We start from the raw sequence: 22,317 nt of genomic DNA on the forward strand, positions 1-22,317 counted from the left end.
GGGGACGAGCGAGGGACGAAGCTTCCCAGAAGCTCCACCGCCACCCGCTCGCCCGCTCGCTTGCATCAGTTGCGTGCTTCTTATTAATTTAGGAACTCCATTATAGACACATGAGTACAGCACCAGCTAGCTTCTCGTAACAGCGACTGCAGCTGATGCTCCTGATGAGTATGCGCAATTAGTTAAGCTGGCCGATCCCATTCCCACGAGACTGACGTATCTGCAATCTGCATACATGAACACTTTCCTTTTTGCGGGGGCGTACATGGACATTTGTGTGTCTCTGCACGCACACGATGACACACAAGCATCAAACTATGTTACTAACCCAGATCGATGGGAGATGCAGTATCAGCCGGAGATTCTTTTGTTCACGTACGTGTCGCTGCCTTGTCCACATGTAGTGTGGTGTGTGCATGACATGATCCTCTCACCAATATGATATGATATGAAGCGGCCGGCGAAAGCAGCGTCCGTGCCCACGCATCTCCATCGGTGTTAATTTCATACGTCCACGGATCGATCCATACGTCCACGTACCTGCCTACACCGATCCCCCAAGTTATCAACAATGCTAGCTAGTTACCCAAAACACGCCCCGTTCCAATCATCAAATATATCTGTGTTTACCGTCTTGATCAGCCGGTCGATTTCCATCTGAAAAGTTGAAATAAAATTAGGCGATTGGTGCAAACGATCTAATAAGTAGACGTCCGTGGGCATCTCTACTGTATATCCTCTTTGGAAACATACACAAGCTGTCTATCTTTTTCTTTTTGAGGGGTCACAAACTGTCTATCTTTGAAACATCTTTAGTAGTGAGATTTAACACCCTATACATTTATTATGAATCTTCATGAATCTTCATGTAAGAACTCACAAATATAGTGTCTTGGTCAAGTGAGATTTAGCACCCGATACATTTATTATGTAACGGACCAAAATCAGGCCTTCGTTTTCCTTTTTACGGGAAATGATCAATCCAACCTCTGCATGAATTGATACACGCAACGCTAATATCAGGCCACCATTCTGTCCCCATGTCTCGTCATCACCTATAGGTACACGGTTTTGTCAGTACTACTAGCTAAGCTTGCTTCGCGTCACACAACTCTCAATGAATTCCACTGAATTTGCTGAAATGACAAGTGATATATATGACCGGTGGAATCCGAGATCAGTGACTTAGCTTTACGTCAGTATCACGACGTGATGACTCAACAACAATGGGACTCCGCTACCTTCCTTTTGGTTTGGTTCATCTGACATTCTGTGGTCAATTTGGATCCATGATGGATGCAAAAGCAACCATGAGTGCCTTCCGATAGAGTGAATTGCAAAAAACATTGACATTGAAGGCTAGGGTTGCAGAAATCACAAGTCTCTAGTTTTGTGCCCAAAAACACTAATTCCGGGGCTAATCTTTTGCAAAAACCACAAGTCGCTCGGATCGCTCATTTTAAGTGGGATTATGACAGGTGGGACCCGCATTGGTCGACGTGGCATAACTGTTCATCCGTTTGACTCGTTAGACGCCGTGAGATGCCGTGCGCGGGCCGGCTCGAGCCGGAACCCTTTTGACCGGTCCCTCCCCTCGAGTCGTTACAGGCCCACCCACCACAACCCTCATTCGCTCGCGCTCTCTGCTCCCACTCGTTCGCCGCCGTCGACACGTCCACATCTCCGACCGCTGCCGCCGCCACCGCGTCGCCATGGTTTCCTGGAGTGAGGACTCTGGCAGCAGTGAAGGTTCACATGGCAGGTATTACCAGTACGCCACCTCAGGTTCAGACGACGGCATCGTGCAGGTGAGTTGGTAGAAATAGGGTTAGGGTTTGGATTTGGGGATTTTCCTCTTGAGCTAGATCTGAAGTTTTCTTCCCAAATCTCTTGCTTTCCTTTGCACGTGCAGATCCCTGCTACCACGGATGACTCCGAATTCGAGGGCAAAGATTATGTTTTGTGCCATGAACACCGGAAGCGAGCAGAAAGACTTGTTGCTTTCGAGGGCATCCATACTGGCAGGAGGTTCCTTGCCTGTGCTGTGAAGGTATGTGTCAAATTTCTGCTAATTAGCTGTTGTGGTCTAATCATTTGGTCATTGTTTAGTACCTATTTTGGTATTTAGCAGATCTGGCTTGTTAGTTAGGCTGCTTAAATATGTGCCCAATACTTATTGGCTCAGTGAAGTCATTGTATTTATGTGAGCATCTGTGCAGAGTGTTGTGGCATGTTCATTTGTTTATATGTGAGCATATGACAGTGTGGATAAGTGAGGTCATTTATTAATATGTCAGCATGTGACAGTGTTGATAAGTGAGGTCATTTGTTAATATGTCAGCATGTGACAGTGTGAACAAGTGAGGTTTGTTTATATGTCAAGCATGTGCATGGGGTTGGAAGCAGTTATTAAAAATTGTTATTAAGTACTGCTGCCCTAGTTGCTTTTAGTTAGTAAGCACACATTATTTAGATTGCCTAATTGTTGGTACTGGTTGGAGTGCCTACTTGTTATTAGTAAATAAATCATCTTGGCATGTAGCTCATATCTTGTTGTTTAACACTGTAATTTAATAGGATGGTAAAAACTGTGGACTAGTTGAATGGGTTGATCCATCTTGGCCAGCTACAATGAAGAATGCACTGTCCAAATTGTGGGATATATATGAAGAGTCCAAGAGAAACAGGACTGAGGACAACCTGATGAACTCATTTGCTGTTCACAATCTGACACAAGAGAAGATCAAGCTGCAGGCCAGTTATGACAAGTTGGTTGGAGATGTTCAAGCCCTTTTGGATTAGAATGAGAGGAGGGCCCATATGGAAAGGAAGCCTGATGAGAGCAAGCTCCAGGAGAAGTATGGCGTGGTTAAGAACCTGACAGTATCTCAAGCCAGTGTCATTAGGAACATGAAGCTGAAGCTTGTTGAAGAGAAGACTAAGTTGCAGGCCCATATTGATGAGATTGAGAAGGTTGTGGAGCAGACCAAGGCCAAGCTGAATGGGATCAAGGCAATCTTAGATGAATGAGCCACATTGGGCAGTAATGGTCATGGAGTTTATGGTCATGTATGGATATCCTTATTAGTTATGTAATGGTCCTGTATGAATCTCCCAATTATGCTACTTATTAGTCATGTATGGATCTCCAAATTATGCTACCTATTAGTTATGTAATGTTCATGTATGGATCTTCCAGTTATGCTACATATTTAGTTATGTAATGGTCATGTATGGATCCCCCAATTATAATACTAATTAGTTATGTATTGCTTATGTATGGATCTCCCAATATGCTGAATGTGATGAATTTAGATGTTGATTTGTATATCTGAAATAGCCCTATACTCACTTAGGTGGTTTTGTCGACGTCGTGGCACCCTAGACTCATTTAGGTGGTTTTTCGACGTCGAGGCACCCTAGAATCATTTAGGTGGTTTTTTCGACGTCGAGGCACCCTAGAATCATTTAGGTGGGTTTTTCGACGTCGAGGCACCCTAGACTCATTTAGGTGGTTTTTTCGACGTCGAGGCACCCTAGAATCATTTAGGTGTTTTTTTCGACGTCAAGGCACCCTAGACTCATTTAGGTGGTTTTTTCGACGTCGAGGCACCCTAGACTCATTTAGGTGGTTTTTTCGACGTCCAGGCACCCTAGACTCATTTAGGTGGTTTTTCGACGTCGAGGCACCCTAGACTCATTTAGGTGGTTTTTTCGACGTCGAGGCACCCTAGACTCATTTAGGTGGTTTTTTCGACGTCGAGGCACCCTAGAATCATTTAGGTGTTTTTTCGACGTCGAGGCACCCTAGACTCATTTAGGTGGTTTTTTCGACGTCGAGGCACCCTAGACTCATTTAGGTGGTTTTTTCGACGTCCAGGCACCCTAGACTCATTTAGGTGGTTTTTTCGACGTCGAGGCACCCTAGACTCATTTAGGTGGTTTTTTCGACGTCCAGGCACCCTAGACTCATTTAGGTGGTTTTTCGACGTCGAGGCACCCTGACTCATTTAGGTGGTTTTTTCGACGTCGAGGCACCCTAGACTCATTTAGGTGGTTTTTCGACGTCGAGGCATCCTAGACTCATTTAGGTGGGTTTTTTCGACGTCGAGGCACCCTAGAATCATTTAGGTGGTTTTTTCGACGTCGTGGCACCCTAGACTCATTTAGGTGGTTTTTTCGACGTCGAGGCACCCTAGAATCATTTAGGTGGTTTTTTCGACGTCGAGGCACCCTAGACTCATTTAGGTGATTTTTCGACGTCGAGGCACCCTAGACTCATTTAGGTGGTTTTTCGACGTCGAGGCACCCTAAAATCATTTAGGTGGTTTTTTTGACGTCAAGGCACCCTAGAATCATTTTGGTGGTTCTTTCGACATCGAGGCACCCTAGAATCATTTAGGTGGTTTTTTCGACGTCGAGGCACCCTAGACTCATTTATGCATCAATTTCAACAACCATCAACCATCAAGTTCAACAAGCATCAACATCATGCATTCAAGTTCAACAACCATCAAAAGGCATCAACTATTACTCATTTAGGTGCAACTACCATCAACATCCAGCATGAAGTTCAACAACCATCAAAAGGCAACAAGTTCAACATATGGTTCAAAGCAGCCAACAAAGGCATCTAGTTCAACATCTGGTTCAAACCTGCCAACAAAGGCATCTAGTTCAACAGCCAACAAAGGCATCTACTTGAATAGCCAACAAAGGCATCTAGTTTAACAGCCAACAAAGGCATCAAATTTAGCAACCAACATGGGCATCAAATTCAAGCAGCCAACAAAGGCAACATCTAGTTACCAGAAGCATAAAGGTACTCTTTCATCTTGTAGGAAACTGTCCTCTTTCTTCCAGTCTGTCTTGGAGAATGAAATGTTCCCCTATGGCCTGCAGCAGATGTAGAAGATGCACCAGCTGGGGTAGTTTTCTTCCTGGGAGACCTCCTTGGAGGAGCAGTAGGTGCTGGGGTAGCATTCTTCCTGGGAGACCTCCTGGGAGGAGCAGTAGGTGCACTAGCAGCAGGTGCAGCTTTCTTCCTGGGAGGAGCACTAGGTGTAGTTGCAGCAGGTGCAACTTTCTTCCTGGGAGGAGCAGTCCCAACATCTGCTGTACATGGAGATGGCCTCTTCCTTGTTGGTGCAGCAGCTGTAGATGAAGCAGAAGCATGTGACCTGGTTGGTTGCATTTTAAAAAACAAAAACAATCATGAACTATGAATTACAATTGAGACATAACTACAAAAACAGAAACAAATATGCTTAGCTAACCAGATGCTGGTTTTGTCTCATAGCAAGAGCTGGTTTCAAGGGCTTGGAGCACACAGTGTATCTGTGCCCTACAAGTTTGCAGTTGCTACAAGTAATGGATGCCATCCTAGATGTATCTCTTGGTGCTGGCTTCTCAAATTGGTTTTTCCTCCTCTTTGTTTGTTGCTTCCCAACTTTATCTCTGAAAACTGGAGGCTCTATGTCCTGAGTTCTTGTCCTTGGCCACAGATTTGGACCAGGGACAGGAAATATGATATGGCCATATGCTTTTTGGTACATTTCCTTCTTGAAGAAATCATCAACAAAGTCTTCAGGTTGCAACTTAGCTTTCACAATTGCAGAGACTGCATGGTTGCAAGGCATAGCAGTCATATCCCACTTCCTACATCCACATGTTCTGTGCAGCAAGTTCACTGAGTAGGTGTTATCTCCACTACTAACTTGGTAAATGTTAGGACCAGACATCAAAGATTGGCACCACCTTAAGTTGTACTTTGCCTCCTCTAACATCTCTGCATATGTTGGGCAAATCTCCCAATTTGCTGTCTCTGTTTTAGTTCTATTGGTGTTAAATTTGACCATCAATTTAGTCCTAATTCCTTCCAGCATGGTCTTTATTGGCTTCCCTCTAACATCTAGGACCATTTTGTTAAACACCTCACTGATGTTGTTCACAACTAGGTCAGTATTGCAGGTAAAATCCATTGCATGTCTAGCCCATGTATGAACTGGTACTTTATTAAGCCATGCCCAAGCTGCCTTACACTCTCTTTTCAAATCATTCATTGCAGCTAGGTGTTCATTCTTAGTATAAGAGTAACTAGCTGCATCCATGTGTTTCTTTAATTCATCACCTCTAAAAACAGCAGTTTGGAAATTTTGATAAATGTGTCTAAGGCAGAATCTTTGTGGACAATTGGGAAAAACATGGTTTACTGCATTTAAAAGGCCCTGTTGACACAATATGAACTAGAGCTAAATATTGGTCCATTTGAATTGTTCACAAAGCAATGTGCATATGAAAAATTAATAGTACAATAGAAATATGAGAAGAGAAGTTTACCTTCTGCCTATCAGAAATGATAGTATAATACCCAAACTTTCCACTTTCTCCACCAAGTGCATCTTTCAGTTGTGTTAAGAACCAGGTCCAGCTGTTTGTGTCCTCTTTGTCAACAACACCAAATGCTATAGGGTATATGTTGTTGTTTCCATCCCTTCCTGTTGCAGCAAGGATCTGCTGACCTGTTGACAGCTTGATAAAACAACCATCTACCCCTATAAAGTGACAAATGTTAGAAGACAGTGTATTTAATGTGGCCAAATAACAAAAACACTACACAAGTTACAACACAATGTACCTATGAATGGCCTACATCCATTTAAAAACCCTTCTTTGCAAGCATTAAGACAGTAGAACAGGCCATGGAACGTTGAGTTCTTGCTTGGGTGTTGTGGCAAATGCTCAGTGGTCACAACACATCTACTTCCTAGGTTTGTGTCCAAAACAGCCTGCAAATAATCTCTAATCCTAGTGTATTGACCTCTCTGGTCTCCTTGGACAACCTTCAATGCTTGTTTCCTAGCCCTATAGGCCATATGGGTTGAGATCTCTACTCCATATTTCTTCTTCAAATTCTGCATTATTGTGGTGATTGGTGTGGAAATATCAATTCTCAGCATATCCTCACACTGGTGTGCCACTCATTTTCCTGTGACCTTTCTATTCTCTTCTACTGCTGGGAATGTGTGCAGAAGATTAACCTTTCTGATGCAGAAAGTAGTTTCATTTGCAACAACAGAAGCTGCAATGTAGAAAGGACATTTCACATTAGTGCACACAACTATGATGCTGTCATTGCAGTTTCTGTGGAAGTCATAGTTCCTATTCTGACTTATGTGAAATGTCTGAAGTGCTCTCCTAAATTGGTACACATTAAGGAAACAAAGATTTCTACAAAACTGCTCCTCTGGGTTCTCTCTTTCTTCACTATACCACTTCCTTGGTTTTGCTTTATATGCTCTGCTCTTCCTTCCATTGGGCAGAATAAAAGGTGCATTCTCATCTCCATCATCATATTCCTGCTTCAAATCACCTACATACTCCTCATCTGATGATGATACCCACACATCCTCAAATCTTTACTCCAAGCTTGAATGTGACCTCTTGGTTGGCCCTTTTCTTTTTTCCTTCTTCTTTGCTGGCTCCTGTTGTTGCTCCATCTGCTCATCCTCCTCCAGTTGCTCTACCTGCTCCTCCTCCTCATGCTCCATCTGCTCCACTTGCTCCACTTGCTCCTCTTCCTCATCTTCCCCATACACTTCATCCACATCAGTGTCTCCTTAAAAATGAAGGAGTGGGTCCTCTCTCTGCCCCCTCAAATCATTAAGCCTGTTAGCAAAGTCCTCATCTGCATCCAGATCAAAGTCATCTTCAGTTAGAAGAACTGGTAGTTTTTGCTTAACCATTTGAACATGCTCAGATGCCTCCTTATGTTTCCTAAAGTTCTCAATTTTGGTTCTCCTCTTTAGCTCCATTAGTGTCTCCTGCTCATCTTGCTCCATAGCAATATCTATGTTTGTGCTCTGCTGTGTGGAAAAGAACTGAAGTGGCTCCGACTGCCTCTGTTTATTTGATTTCTCAGGTGATCTGAATAGAACTCCAGAAGGATTGACTTCATAGACAGATTTTTCTCCTAATTGACTCAAAGGAACCTGCTCCTCATACAAATAGCTTGCATTCAAATCTGCAGGTCTTGGATCAGTGGCCCTAATCACTGTCAAATTCACTACAGTCTGATCCTTATTAGCAATATGGTCAAGAATTTCATCCACCTTGTCATCATCAGAAATTTCTACCAATCCTTCAATACCCACACCAGGCTCCCTCACAAAGTAAATGTAGTCATTCAGCCCATATCCCTCTGTCTCTATTAATGCTACCAAATTGTGATATGTGATGTCTGAAATGCAGAGGGATCTCTCCAAGTTGTCTCTTTCATGGAAGTGCATTCTAACTTCCCAAACAGCATCGTCCAAACTAGACAACAAGATAAAACAACAATTCTAATTAACATTGCATAATTACTATAAAAAAGTTCACAGTAATATGCTATAATTAACACTGCATATTAACAAAAAATACTTTACTTTGCTCTTATTGGCACTTTTCTAATTAACAATGCATAACTACAAATGAAGCTACTCTAATTTTCCCTTTATTCGCACTGCTCTAATTAACAATGTATAACTACAAAATGAGGTACTCTAATTTGCCCTTTATTGGTACTGCTCTAATTAACAATGCATAACTAAATATATACATACTCTAATGTACTCTAATTAACACTGCATATTAACAAATAAGCTACTCTAATGTGTTCTGTATTGCCACTGCTCTAATTAACAGTTCACGTTGCTACATATCAACTAAATAAAATTAATATGACACATATATGAGTCTGGCAGTGGGCTATTCCCCTGCCCCCTCCCCCAAAATCAAATTGAGTGTTTCAGTACCCAAGCTAGGTTTAACACTGCAAATCAAAATAACCACACATACATACACGGCAGGGTTGCTAATTAACATCATGATGTCCTGTTTGTTGTGAATTAGGTGGTTGTTTTCCTACTCTAATGTACTCTAATTAACACTGCATATTAACAAATAAGCTACTCTAATGTGTTCTGTATTGCCACTGCTCTAATTAACAGTTCACGTTGCTACATATCAACTAAATAAAATTAATATGACACATATGAGTCTGACAGTGGGCTATTCCCCTGCCCCCTCCCCCAAAATCAAATTGAGTGTTTCAGTACCCAAGCTAGGTTTAACACTGCAAATCAAAATAACCACACATACATACAGCCCAAGATCCAGCCGCCGAATCCTAACCCTAACCCTAGAATCTGTACAAATGAGGTTAACTTACTAGACGCCGCCGAATCCTAAACCTAACCCTAGAATATGTACAAATGAGGTTAACTTACTAGACGCCGCCGAATGACGAGCCCCACCGGTGGCTTTCCGTCGGATCCACCTTCATGGCCCTGGCCCAAGATCTAGCCGCCGCGAACTCCAGCGAGTGCTGGGGGCTGGGGTTGGGGCTGCTGTCCGAAGGGGCGCCGGGGTTTGAGCTGCCGCAGAGATCCGCCTCCGGTGGCCTGTCGTCTCCGCCACCGGCAGGCCCACCACAGTCGCCGCCGCCATTCGCCGTCGCCATGTCTGAGAGGAGAGGGTGTGGGGGAGGGAAAGAGATGGAGAAGAGCTAGCGGGGAGGGGAGGGACCAGTCAAAAGGGTTCCGGCTCGAGCCGGCCCGCGCACGGCGTCTCACGGTGTCTAACGAGTCAAACGGATGAACAGTTATGCCACGTCGACAAATGTGGGTCCCACCTGTCATAATCCCACTTAAAACGAGTGAACCGAGCGACTTGTGGTTTTTGCAAAAAATTAGCCCCGGAATTAGTGTTTTTGGGCACAAAACTAGAGACTTGTGATTTCTGCAACCCTAGCCTTCAATGTCGATGTTTTTTGCAATTCACTCCCTTCCGATAAGCTGTATGAAGGCCTCATTGGGGTTAGAGGATTTCTATAGAAAAAATATAGGAACAAGAATTCCAGAGGAAAAATTTCTATAGGTGTATTCTGTTGGTAGGAAGCGCGTACGGGAATTTCATAGTAATACTACTCATTTTATGTGTTTTTGAAGGAATCTACACATCCATTCAAAGCTCATTCTTTTGCGTAGGAGCGAGGCAAAGACAATTTCTTACAATGTAAGTGCCACCCTATCAAATTCCTATACTACTCCTAATTCATACGTTTTAGTTTCCTCGAAAACCGAATGAGGCGGAAAAGATATAAACAGAGTTTTGCTTGGGTACATCTCTGTAAAAGTTTGCACGGATCATAAAGTTACTTAATAAGAAGGCTCGCTATCAGCATATTAGTCTGCAGATCAAATGTATTGAATAGATTAATTTAGATACAAAAGACTATGTTAACCTTGTTAATTGAAGTAGTAACTTGTAATCTCCATCTTTCCCAAGGAGATCCGGCTCTGCCTAGCTAGCGGCACGCGCATACAGGACACATTGCACACCGACCGACCGACGGCCCTGATTCTTTTGGGTGGGAGCAGCCGTCCGTCCGTCCGTTCGTTCGTTGCTCGACTCGACCGATCCATCGCTCCTTCTACGGCCCTGCAACGTGTGTGGCCATGCATGCATGCCTGCCTCCTTGGTGCATAGTGCCGGGCCACGCCATAGTTCTCCTTGACTGTTGGTCGAGCCGGCCAGGGCGTGCTTCGTTCTCCAAATCCAAATCCAAGCTGGTTGCTGCTGGCCACCGATCGATCCATGCATGCAGGTTGTCTGTTTGTTGACCTCCTGCTCCTGGTTTCTAGTTTCTACTACGCGTGTGTCAGCTGTGTGACCATACCTCTTCTGTTCGATGCATCGTGTCACTTGTCACGCCACTTGTCCGCCACGGCACGCACGCACTGCATAGGCGACCGCAACGACTTCGCTTTTGCCGGGGGAGTTGCCACCCGGGGCGGGGGGAACGGAAGACCACACTGACGGCAGCGCCGACCGGCATCAGAGCCCATCCCAACCAGGGGCGAATCTACTAGGGGGGCTTTAACAGGCTTGAGCCCCCCTCCAGAACTGAAAAAATGTTTTTTACTACTAGTCTCAAGGCCCAACTCAGTCACATGCCAGCCCAACCCAACATATATTTGCATGATACAGACTTGCATAAACTTTGAGCCCACCTTCTATTTTCTGTCTAGATTCGCCACTGATCCCGACCGAGCGATATCCAGCTGCGGCGATCCAATCGCATGCGCATGCCAACTGTGCGATCCATGCATACGCAGCTACTACGATCGATGATCATCGACCCACCTTCCCTCCGTTCGTTGGTCCGTTCCAGACATGGTGCAGTTCCGGGAAGCTTCGCCGCCCGCTCGATCGCTTATTATGTGCATCCATCGCCACGGCGACAGATGCACACACCACTTAATTTACTCCATTATAGGCACACGGGTACAGTACCAGTTCCTCATAACAGCGACGTACTCCGTGCAGCAGCTGCTGATGATGAACATCCGAGCTGGCATGCGCAGTTAGTTAAAGCTGGACCTGGCCCACCCGCCGTCGATTATTAAGGCACACTCAACACTGACTACATACTACTTTGTTTGAAAGAGCACCGACTGTATGCTGATTCAGCAAGACGTGACGTATCTCTATATATCTCTCTCTGCACACACACACAATGACACGAGCATCAAAAGTATCGAACTAAGAGCATCTCCAACAGCCGCGCTAAACTAGCGCTGCGCCGCAAATTAGGCCGTTTTAGCGCGCGCGCAACGCGGCGGGTCGCTCCAGCGGGCGCGCAAAAACGGCGCGCGCGCTATAAAGGGTTGGACGCGCGGTCGAAAACACTTAGCCGCGCGGTGTATTTCGGGCGCCCGCTGCAGCGCGCGGCACACTCTAGCGCTCGCGCCCGCACTTCCTCTTCCACTTTCACCCCTCGTCCGGCCGCGCCGCCGCCGCCGCCCGCGCCCCCCGGCGACCGTTCAGGCTTCCCGGCCTATCCCCGCGCGCCCGCGCTTCCGCCCCATCCCCTCCTAGTCCCGCCGGCGCTCGCGCGCCTCCGTCGTCCGAGGAACAGCGCCCAAGTGCTCGCTGCCGCGCCGCGCCCGCAAGGTGTTTGACAAAACGCCTACAAGGTATGTATTGCTCAAACTTCATGAATTTGATGCATGTTTTGAATTGTAGTTTTTATAGTATAGTATTGAACATTGTAGATGAGTTCGTCGTATGATTCTTCCGAAAAAGAATTTTATATGGAAGAGGAGGAGGATCTTGCAATGATCCTAGCTATGCATATAAAAAAACCGAAGGACGGTGGTTCGGTTATGGGTCGGCAGAAAATTTGGAGGGATAGGATCGATGCCCACAACAGATTGATCAGGCATTATTTTGCGGAGAATCCCATATACCCCGAGTCGTATTTTCGTCGCCGGTTTAGGATGAGCACCGAGTTGTTCAAGCGCATTGCAGAGAAACTAGCGAGCCATGACCGTTTTTTTCAGCAAAGGAGGAATGCCGCCGGAGAGCTCGGGCATAGCACCTTTCAGAACGTGACAGCCGCTTTGCATATGTTGGCATACGGTATACCGGCTGATCTTGTTGATGATCACTTGGCTATGGGTGAGAGCCAAGCCATCATGTGTGTCAAGCGCTTTGCAGTGGGAATTGTGCAAGTGTTTGACGAGGAGTATTTGAGATCTCCCAATGCTGAAGACGTCGCAAGGCTATTGATGATGAACAAAGCTCGCGGTTTTCCTGGCATGCTTGGCTCAATAGATTGCATGCATTGGAGTTGTAAGAATTGTCCAAAGGCATGGCATGGGCAATTCCACGGCCAAAAAAAGGGTTCCACTATAATCCTTGAAGCGGTGGCCGATCAGGAGACTTGGATTTGGCATGCATTCTTTGGAATGCCTGGATCTTTGAATGACATCAATGTTGTCAACCGGTCACCACTGATGAATAAGATTGCAAACGATGAGTTGCCACCGGTGCAGTTTGTAGCAAATGGCCGTACTGTTGGGGAACGTAGCAGAAATTCAAAATTTTCCTACGTGTCACCAAGATCTATCTATGGAGAGACTAGCAACGAGGGGAAGGAGAGTGCATCTACATACCCTTGTAGATCGCTACGCGGAAGCGTTCAAGAGAACGGGGTTGATGAAGTCGTACTCGTCGTGATTCAAATCACCAAAGATCCTAGTGCCGAATGGACGGCACCTCCGTGTTCAACACACGTACAGCCCGGTGACGTCTCCTACGCCTTGATCCAGCAAGGGGAGAAGGAGAGGTTGGGGAAGACTCCATCCAGCAGCAGTACGACGGCGTGGTGGTGCTGGAGGAGCGTGGCACTCCAGCAGGGCTTCGCCAAGCACCGCAAGAGACGATGAGGGAGAGGGGCAGGACCGCATCAACTGGGAGAGAAACTCATGTGTCTTGGGCAGCCCATACCTCAACTATATATAGGGGAAGGGGAGGGGCTGCGCCCCCACCTAGGGTTCCCTCCCTAGGGGTGGCGGCAGCCCCCTAGATCCCATCTAGGGGCGGCCAAGGGGAGGGGAGAGGGGGAGGCGCACCAGGGTGGGCCTTAGGGCCCATCTGCCCTAAGGTTTGCCCCCTTTCCCTCTTCCTTGCGCATTGGGCCTTGGTGGGGGGCGCACCAGCCCACCTGGGGCTGGTCCCCTCCCACACTTGGCCCATGCAGCCCTCCGGGGTTGGTGGCCCCACTTGGTGGACCCCCGGGACCCTCCCGGTGGTCCCGGTACGTTACCGATAAAACCCGAAACTTTTCCGGTGACCAAAACAGGACTTCCCATATATAAATCTTTACCTCCGGACCATTCCGGAACTCCTCGTGACGTCCGGGATCTCATCCGGGACTCCAAACAACATTCGGTAACCACATACAAACTTCCTTTATAACCCTAGCGTCATCGAACCTTAAGTGTGTAGACCCTACGGGTTCGGGAAACATGCAGACATGACCGAGATGTTCTCCGGTCAATAACCAACAGCGGGATCTGGATACCCATGTTGGCTCCCACATGCTCCACGATGATCTCATCGGATGAACCACGATGTCAAGGACTTAATCAATCCCGTATACAATTCCCTTTGTCTATCGGTACGATACTTGCCCGAGATTCGATCGTCGGTATCCCGATACCTTGTTCAATCTCGTTACCGGCAAGTCTCTTTACTCGTTCCGTAACACATCATCCCGTGATCAACTCCTTGATCACATTGTGCACATTATGATGATGTCCTATCGAGTGGGCCCAGAGATACCTCTCCGTTTACACGGAGTGACAAATCCCGATCTCGATTCGTGCCAACCCAACAGACACTTTCGGAGATACCTGTAGTGTACCTTTATAGCCACCCAGTTACGTTGTGACGTTTGGCACACCCAAAGTATTCCTACGGTATCCGGGAGTTGCACAATCTCATGGTCTAAGGAAATGATACTTGGCATTAGAAAAGCTTTAGCGAACTACACGATCTTTGTGCTAGGCTTAGGATTGGGTCTTGTCCATCACATCATTCTCCTAATGATGTGATCCCGTTATCAATCACATCCAATGTCCATGGTTAGGAAACCGTAACCATCTATTGATCAACGAGCTAGTCAACTAGAGGCTTACTAGGGACATGGTGTTGTCTATGTATCCACACATGTATCTGAGTTTCCTATCAATACAATTCTAGCATGGATAATAAACGATTATCATGAACAAGGAAATATAATAATAACCAATTTATTATTGCCTCTAGGGCATATTTCCAACAGTCTCCCACTTGCACTAGAGTCAATAATCTAGTTCACATCGATATGTGATTAACACTCAAGGTCACATCCCCATGTGACTAACACCTAAAGAGTTTACTAGAGTCAATAATCTAGTTCACATCACTATGTGATTAACACTCAATGAGTTCCGGGTTTGATCATGTTATGCTTGTGAGAGAGGTTTTAGTCAACGGGTCTGCAACATTCAGATCCGTATGTACTTCGCAAATTTCTATGTCATCTTGTAGATGCAACTACTACGCTACATTTGGAGCCAATTCAAATAACCGTTCTACTTGGAGCTATTCTAAATTGTTGCTCCATTATACGTATCCGGTATCTCTACTCAGAGCTATCCGGATAGGTGTTAAGCTTGCATCGACGTAACTCTTTACGTCGAACTCTTTATCACCTCCATAATCGAGAAACATATCCTTATTCCTCTAAGGATAATTTTGACCACTATCTGGTGATCTACTCCTAGATCACCTTTGAACCCTCTTGCCAGACATGTGGCAAGGCAGACATCAGGTGTGGTACTCAGCATGGCATACCATATAGAGCCTATGACAAAAGCATAGGGGACGACCTTCGTCCTTCCTCTTTCTTCTGCCATGGTCGAGCTTTAAGTCTTAACTTCATACCTTACAACTCAGGCAAGAACTCCTTCTTTGACTGATCCATCTTGAACACCTTCAAGATCATGTCAAGGTATGTGCTCATTTGAAAGTACCATTAAGCGTTTTGATCTATCCTTATAGATCTTGATGCTCAATGTTCAAGTAGCCTAATCCAGGTTTTCCATTGAAAAACACTTTTAAAATAACTCTGCATGCTTTCCAGAAATTCTACATCATTTTCGATCAACAATATGTTAACAACATATACTCATCGGAAATTCTATAGTGCTCCCACTCACTTCTTTGGAAATACAAGTTTCTCATAAACTTTGTATACACCCAAAATCTTTGATCATCTCATCAAAGCATACATTCCAACTCTGAGATGCTTACTCCAGTCCTTAGAAGGATTGCTGGAGCTTTGCATACTTATTAGCATCTTTCAGAATTGACAAAACCTTCCGGTTGTATCACATACAACCTTTCCTCAAGAAAATCGTCGAGAAAACAATGTTTTTTGACATCCTATCTGCAAGATTTCATAAATAATGCAGTAATCGCTAATATAATTCCAACAGACTATTAGCATCGCTATGAGTGAGAAAGTCTCATCGTAGTCAACTCCTTGAACTTATCGGAAAACATCTTAACGACAAGTCGAGCTTTCTTAATGGTGATACTTACCATCATTGTCCGTCTTCCTTTTAAAATCCATATGTACCTAACAGCCTTATGACCATCAAGTAGTTCTTCCAAAGTCTACACTTTGTTTTCATATATGGATCCTCTCTCGGATTATATGGCCTCGAGCCATTTTGGAATCCAGGCCCACCATCGCTTCTCCATAGCACGTAGGTTCATTGTTGTCTAGCAACATGACTTCCAAGATAGGATTACGTACCACTCTGAAGTAGTACGCATCCTTGTCATCCCACGAGATTTAGTAGTGACTTGATCTGAAGTTTCATGATCACTATCATAAGCTTCCACTTCAATTGGTGTAGGTGCCACAGGAACAACTCCCTGTGCCCTGCCACACACTAGTTGAAGAGACGGTTCAATAACCTCATCAAGTCTCCACCATCCTCCCACTCAATTCTTTCGAGAGAAACTTTTCCTCGAGAAAGGACCCGATTCTAGAAACAATCCCTTATTGCTTTCGGATCTGAGACAGGAGGTATACCCAACTGTTTGGCTGTCTTATGAAGATGCATTTATCTGCTTTGGGTTCGAGCTTATCAGCCTGAAACTTTTTCACATAAGCGTCGCAGCCCCAAACTTTTAAGAAATGACAGCTTAGGTTTCTCTAAACCATAGTTCATACGGTGTCATCTCATCGGAATTACGTGGTGCCCTATTTAAAGTGAATGTGGTTGTCTCTAATGCCTAACCCATAAACTATCGTGGTAATTCGATAAGATACATCATGGTATGCATCATATCCAATAGTGTGCAGTTATGATGTTCGGACACACCATCACACTATGGTGTTCCAGGCTGTATCGGTTGTGAAACAATTTCCACAATGTCTTAATTCTGTGCCAAACTCGTAATTCAGATATTCATCTCTACGATCATATCATAGACATTTTATCCTCTTGTCACGATGATGTTCAACTTCACTCTGAAATTACTTGAACCTTTCAATAATTCAGACTTATGTTTCATCAAGTAAATATACTCAGTATCTACTCAAATCATCTGTGAAGTAAGAACATAACGATATCCACTACATGCCTCAGCACTCATTGGACCGCGCACATCAAGATGTATTACTTCCAACAAGTTGCTTTCTTGTTCCATTTTACTGAAACCAAGGCTTTCAGTCATCTTGCCCATGTGGTATGATTTGCATGTCTCAAGTGATTCAAAATCAAGTGAGTCCAAACGATCCATCTGTATAAAGTTTCTTCATGCATATCTACCAACAAAACATGGTTCGCATGTCTCAATCCTTTCAAAAATGAGTGAGCCCAAAGATCCATCAACATGGAGCTTCTTCATGCATTTTATACCAATATGACTCAAATTGCAGTGCCACATTTGTGTGGTACTATCATTTATATCTTTTGGCATGAACATGTGTATCACTACGATCGAGATTCAATAAACCATTCATTTTAGGTGCAAGACCATTGAAGGTATTATTCAAATAACCAGAGTAACCATTATTCTCCTTAAACGAATAACCGTATTGCGATAGACATAATCCAATCATGTCTATGCTCAACGCAAACACCAATCTCGATGGTAGAGGGAGCGTGCGATGCTTGATCACATCAAGCATGGAAAAACTTCCAACACATATTGCCAGCTCACCTTTAGCTAGTCTCTGTTTACTCCGCAGCCTTTTATTTCGAGTTTACTAACATTTAGCAACCGAACCGGTATCTAATACCATGGTGCTACTAGGAGTACTAGTAAAGTACACATTAACATAATGTATATCCAATATACTTCTATCGACCTTGCCAGCCTTCTCATCTACCAAGTATTTAGGGTGGTTCTGCTTCAGTGGCTGTTCCCCTTATTACAGAAGCACTTAGTCTCGGGTTCGGGTTCAACCTTGGGTTTCTTCACTAGAGCAGCAGCTGATTTGCCGTTTTATGAAGTATCCCTTCTTGCCCTTGCCCTTCTTGAAACTAGTGGTTTCACCTACCATCAACAATTGATGCTCCTTCTTGATTTCTACTTTTGTGGTGTCAAACATCGCGAATATCTCAAGGATCATCATATATGTCCCTGATATATCATAGTTCATCACGAAGCTCTAGCAGCTTGGTGGTAATGACTTCGGAGAAACATCACTATCTCATCTGGAAGATCAACTCCCACTCGATTCAAATGATTGTTGTACTCAGACAATCTGAGCACAAGCTCAACAATTGAGCTTTTCTCCCTTAGTTTGCAGGCTAAGAAAATTGTCGGAGGTCTTATACCTCTTGACGTGGGCACGAGCCTGAAATCCCAATTTCAGCCCTCGAAACATCTCATATGTTTCGCGACGTTTCAAAACGTCTTCGGTACCTCAACTCTAAACCGTTTAACTGAACTATCACGTAGTTATCAAAATGTGTATGTCAGATGTTCGCAACATCTACAGACGACATTCGAGGCTCAGCACACTGAGCGGTGCATTAAGGACATAAGCCTTCTACTGAAGCAATGAGGACAATCCTCAGTTTACGGACCTAGTCCGCATAATTGCTACTTTCAACTTTCAACTAAATTTTCTCTAGGAACATATCTAAACAGTAGAACTGAAGCGCGAGCTATGACGTAATTTGCGAAGACCTTTTGACTATGTTCAGGATAATTAAGTTCATCTTATGAACTCCCACTCAGATAGACATCCCTCTAGTCATCTAAGTGATTACATGATCCGAGTCAACTAGGCCGTGTCCGATCATCACGTGAGACGGACTAGTCAACATCGGTGAACATCTTCATGTTGATCGTATCTTCTATACAACTCATGCTCGACCTTTCGGTCTTCCGTATTCCGAGGCCATGTCTGTACATGCTAGGCTCGTCAAGTTAACCTAAGTGTTTCGCATGTGTTCCGAGGCCATGTTTGTACATGCTAGGCTCGTCAACACCCGTTGTATTCGAACGTTAGAATCTATCACACCCGATCATCACGTGGTGCTTCGAAACAACGAACCTTCGCAACGGTGCACAGTTAGGGGGAACACTTTCTTGAAATTTTAATGAGGGATCATCTTATTTACTACCGTCGTTCTAAGCAAACAAGATGTATAAACATGATAAACATCACATGCAATAAAAAAGTGACATGATATGGCCAATATCATTTTGCTCCTTTTGATCTCCATCTTCGGGGCTCCATGATCATCGTTGTCACTGGCATGACACCATGATCTCCATCATCATGATCTCCATCATCGTGTCTTCATGAAATTGTCTCGCCAACTATTACTTCTACTACTACAGCTAACGGTTAGCAATAAAGTAAAGTAATTACATGTCGTTTATATTGACACGCAGGTCATAAATAAATAAAGACAACTCCTATGGCTCCTGCCGGTTGTCATACTCATCGACATGCAAGTCGTGATTCCTATTACAAGAACATGATCAATCTCATACAACACATATATCATTCATCACATCCTTTGGCCATATAATATCACATAGCATACCCTGCAAAAACAAGTTAGACGTCCTCTAATTGTTGTTTGCATGTTTTACGTGGCTGCTATGGGTTTCTAGCAAGAACGTTTCTTACCTACGCAAAAACCACAACGTGAATTGCCAATTTCTATTTACCCTTCATAAGGACCCTGTTCATCGAATCCGATCCGACTAAAGTGGGAGAGACAGACACCCGCCAGCCACCTTATGCAACTAGTCCATGTCAGTCGGTGGAACCGGTCTCACGTAAGCGTACGTGTAAGGTTGGTCCGGGCCGCTTCATCCCACGATGCCGCCGAATCAAGATAAGACTAGTAACCGCAAGATAATTGACAATATCGACGCCCACAACTACTTTGTGTTCTACTCATGCATAGTAATTACGCATAGACCTGGCTCTGATACCACTATTGCGGAACGTAGCAGAAATTCAAAATTTTCCTACGTGTCACCAAGATCTATCTATGGAGAGACTGGCAACGAGGGGAAGGAGAGTGCATCTACATACCCTTGTAGATCGCTACGCGGAAGCGTTCAAGAGAACGGGGTTGATGAAGTCGTACTCGTCGTGATTCAAATCACCAAAGATCCTAGTGCCGAACGGACGGCACCTCCGTGTTCAACACACGTACAGCCCGGTGACGTCTCCTACGTCTTGATCCAGCAAGGGGAGAAGGAGAGGTTGGGAAAGACTCCATCCAGCAGCAGTACGACGACGTGGTGGTGGTGGAGGAGCGTGGCACTCCAGCAGGGCTTCGCCAAGCACCGCAAAAGACGAGGAGGGAGAGGGGCAGGACCGCGTCAACTGGGAGAGAAACTCATGTGTCTTGGGCAGCCCATACCTCAACTATATATAGGGGAAGGGGAGGGGCTGCGCCCCCACCTAGGGTTCCCTCCCTAGGGGTGGCGGCAGCCCCCTAGATCCCATCTAGGGGCGGCCAAGGGGAGGGGAGAGGGGGAGGCGCACCAGGGTGGGCCTTAGGGCCCATCTGCCCTAAGGTTTGCCCCCTTCCCCTCTTCCTTGCGCATTGAGCCTTGGTGGGGGGCGCACCAGCCCACCTGGGGCTGGTCCCCTCCCACACTTGGCCCATGCAGCCCTCCGGGGTTGGTGGCCCCACTTGGTGGACCCCCGGGACCCTCCCGGTGGTCCCGGTACGTTACCGATAAAATCGAAACTTTTCCGGTGACCAAAACAGGACTTCCCATATATAAATCTTTACCTCCGGACCATTCCGGAACTCCTCGTGACGTCCGGGATCTCATCCGGGACTCCAAACAACATTCGGTAACCACATACAAACTTCCTTTATAACCCTAGCGTCATCGAACCTTAAGTGTGTAGACCCTACGGGTTCGGGAAACATGCAGACATGACCGAGACGTTCTCCGGTCAATAACTATCAGCGGGATCTGGATACCCATGTTGGCTCCCACATGCTCCACGATGATCTCATCGGATGAACCACGATGTCAAGGACTTAATCAATCCCGTATACAATTCCCTTTGTCTATCGGTACGATACTTGCCCGAGATTCGATCGTCGATATCCCGATACCTTGTTCAATCTCGTTACCGGCAAGTCTCTTTACTCGTTCTGTAACACATCATCCCGTGATCAACTCCTTGATCACATTGTGCACATTATGATGATGTCCTACCGAGTGGGCCCAGAGATACCTCTTTGTTTACACGGAGTGACAAATCCCAGTCTCGATTCGTGCCAACCCAACAGACACTTTCGGAGATACCTGTAGTGTACCTTTATAGCCACCCAGTTACGTTGTGACGTTTGGCACGCCCAAAGTATTCCTACGGTATCCGGGAGTTGCACAATCTCATGATCTAAGGAAATGATACTTGACATTAGAAAAGCTTTAGCGAACTACACGATCTTTGTGCTAGGCTTAGGATTGGGTCTTGTCCATCACATCATTCTCCTAATGATGTGATCCCGTTATCAACGACATCCAATGTCCATGGTTAGGAAACCGTAACCATCTATTGATCAACGATCTAGTCAACTAGAGGCTTACTAGGGACATGGTGTTGTCTATGTATCCACACATGTATCTGAGTTTCCTATCAATACAATTCTAGCATGGATAATAAACGATTATCATGAATAAGGAAATATAATAATAACCAATTTATTATTGCCTCTAGGGCATATTTCCAACACGTACGTACAACTATGGCTATTATCTAGCGGATGGCATCTATCCAAAGTGGCAAACCTTCGTGAAGCCGTTGAAAAAGTCGGAAGGTAAGAAAAATCTTGACTTCCACAATGCTCATGCGGCGGCTAGAAAAGATGTGGAGAGAGCATTTGGGATTTTGCAAGCCCAATTTGCTATTGTGAGAGGACCGGCTAGATTTTGGGATCAAAAAATGCTTTGGTACATCATGCACGCTTGTGTGATCATGCACAACATGATCATCGAGAATGAGCGTGGCCAGGATTTAGACTACTCACAGTATGAGCTCTTGGTATATCCCGTGCGAGTGCGATGGAGGGCTGAAAGGGTAGCCCGTTTTATTGCCTCCTATCATGCCATTCGGCGTCCCGCAACGCACAATGAACTTCAGAATGATTTGATTGAAGAGTGGTGGGCATGGCATGGACGACAAAGAGCATGATGATATCTGCATTCGATATTGTATTGTTCATGAACTATTTGTTGTGTTTATTGCATTTGTTGTACTGAACGATAAACCATTTGTTTAAGTTGTAATGATAACGAAATTAAACTATTTATTGTTGATTTATTTTGTTTGTTTGATCATTTTTGCTCATAGTACATGTATATGTGGTTTGTGCGGCGCGCGCGCTGTATTTTTGCGCTCTGCTGAAGCGGCGCGCGCGTGCT

General features: G+C 45.1%; 2 protein-coding genes across 2 annotated transcripts; one reads left to right on the top strand and one right to left on the bottom strand.

Annotated features, from left to right (window-relative positions):
- The first annotated feature begins 1,657 nt into the window (after window positions 1-1,657).
- Window positions 1,658-2,246, top strand: LOC125540925. The gene is made up of 2 exons (XM_048704449.1): window positions 1,658-1,808; window positions 1,913-2,246. The coding sequence occupies exons 1-2, from the start codon at window positions 1,713-1,715 to the stop codon at window positions 2,126-2,128; spliced, it is 312 nt and encodes a 103-aa protein (XP_048560406.1). The 5' UTR covers window positions 1,658-1,712; the 3' UTR covers window positions 2,129-2,246.
- A 2,920-nt stretch (window positions 2,247-5,166) lies between these two features.
- LOC125534908 lies at window positions 5,167-7,550 on the bottom strand. Its single transcript, XM_048697955.1, has 5 exons — window positions 7,441-7,550; window positions 6,996-7,197; window positions 6,638-6,914; window positions 6,340-6,554; window positions 5,167-6,227 (listed from the first exon to the last, which is right to left on the bottom strand). The coding sequence occupies exons 1-5, from the start codon at window positions 7,548-7,550 to the stop codon at window positions 5,268-5,270; spliced, it is 1,764 nt and encodes a 587-aa protein (XP_048553912.1). The 3' UTR covers window positions 5,167-5,267.
- Window positions 7,551-22,317: the final 14,767 nt, after the last annotated feature.

The sequence above is a fragment of the Triticum urartu genome, chromosome 2, assembly GCF_003073215.2.
Source record: "Triticum urartu cultivar G1812 chromosome 2, Tu2.1, whole genome shotgun sequence".
In the NCBI taxonomy this organism is placed as follows: Eukaryota; Viridiplantae; Streptophyta; class Magnoliopsida; order Poales; family Poaceae; genus Triticum; species Triticum urartu.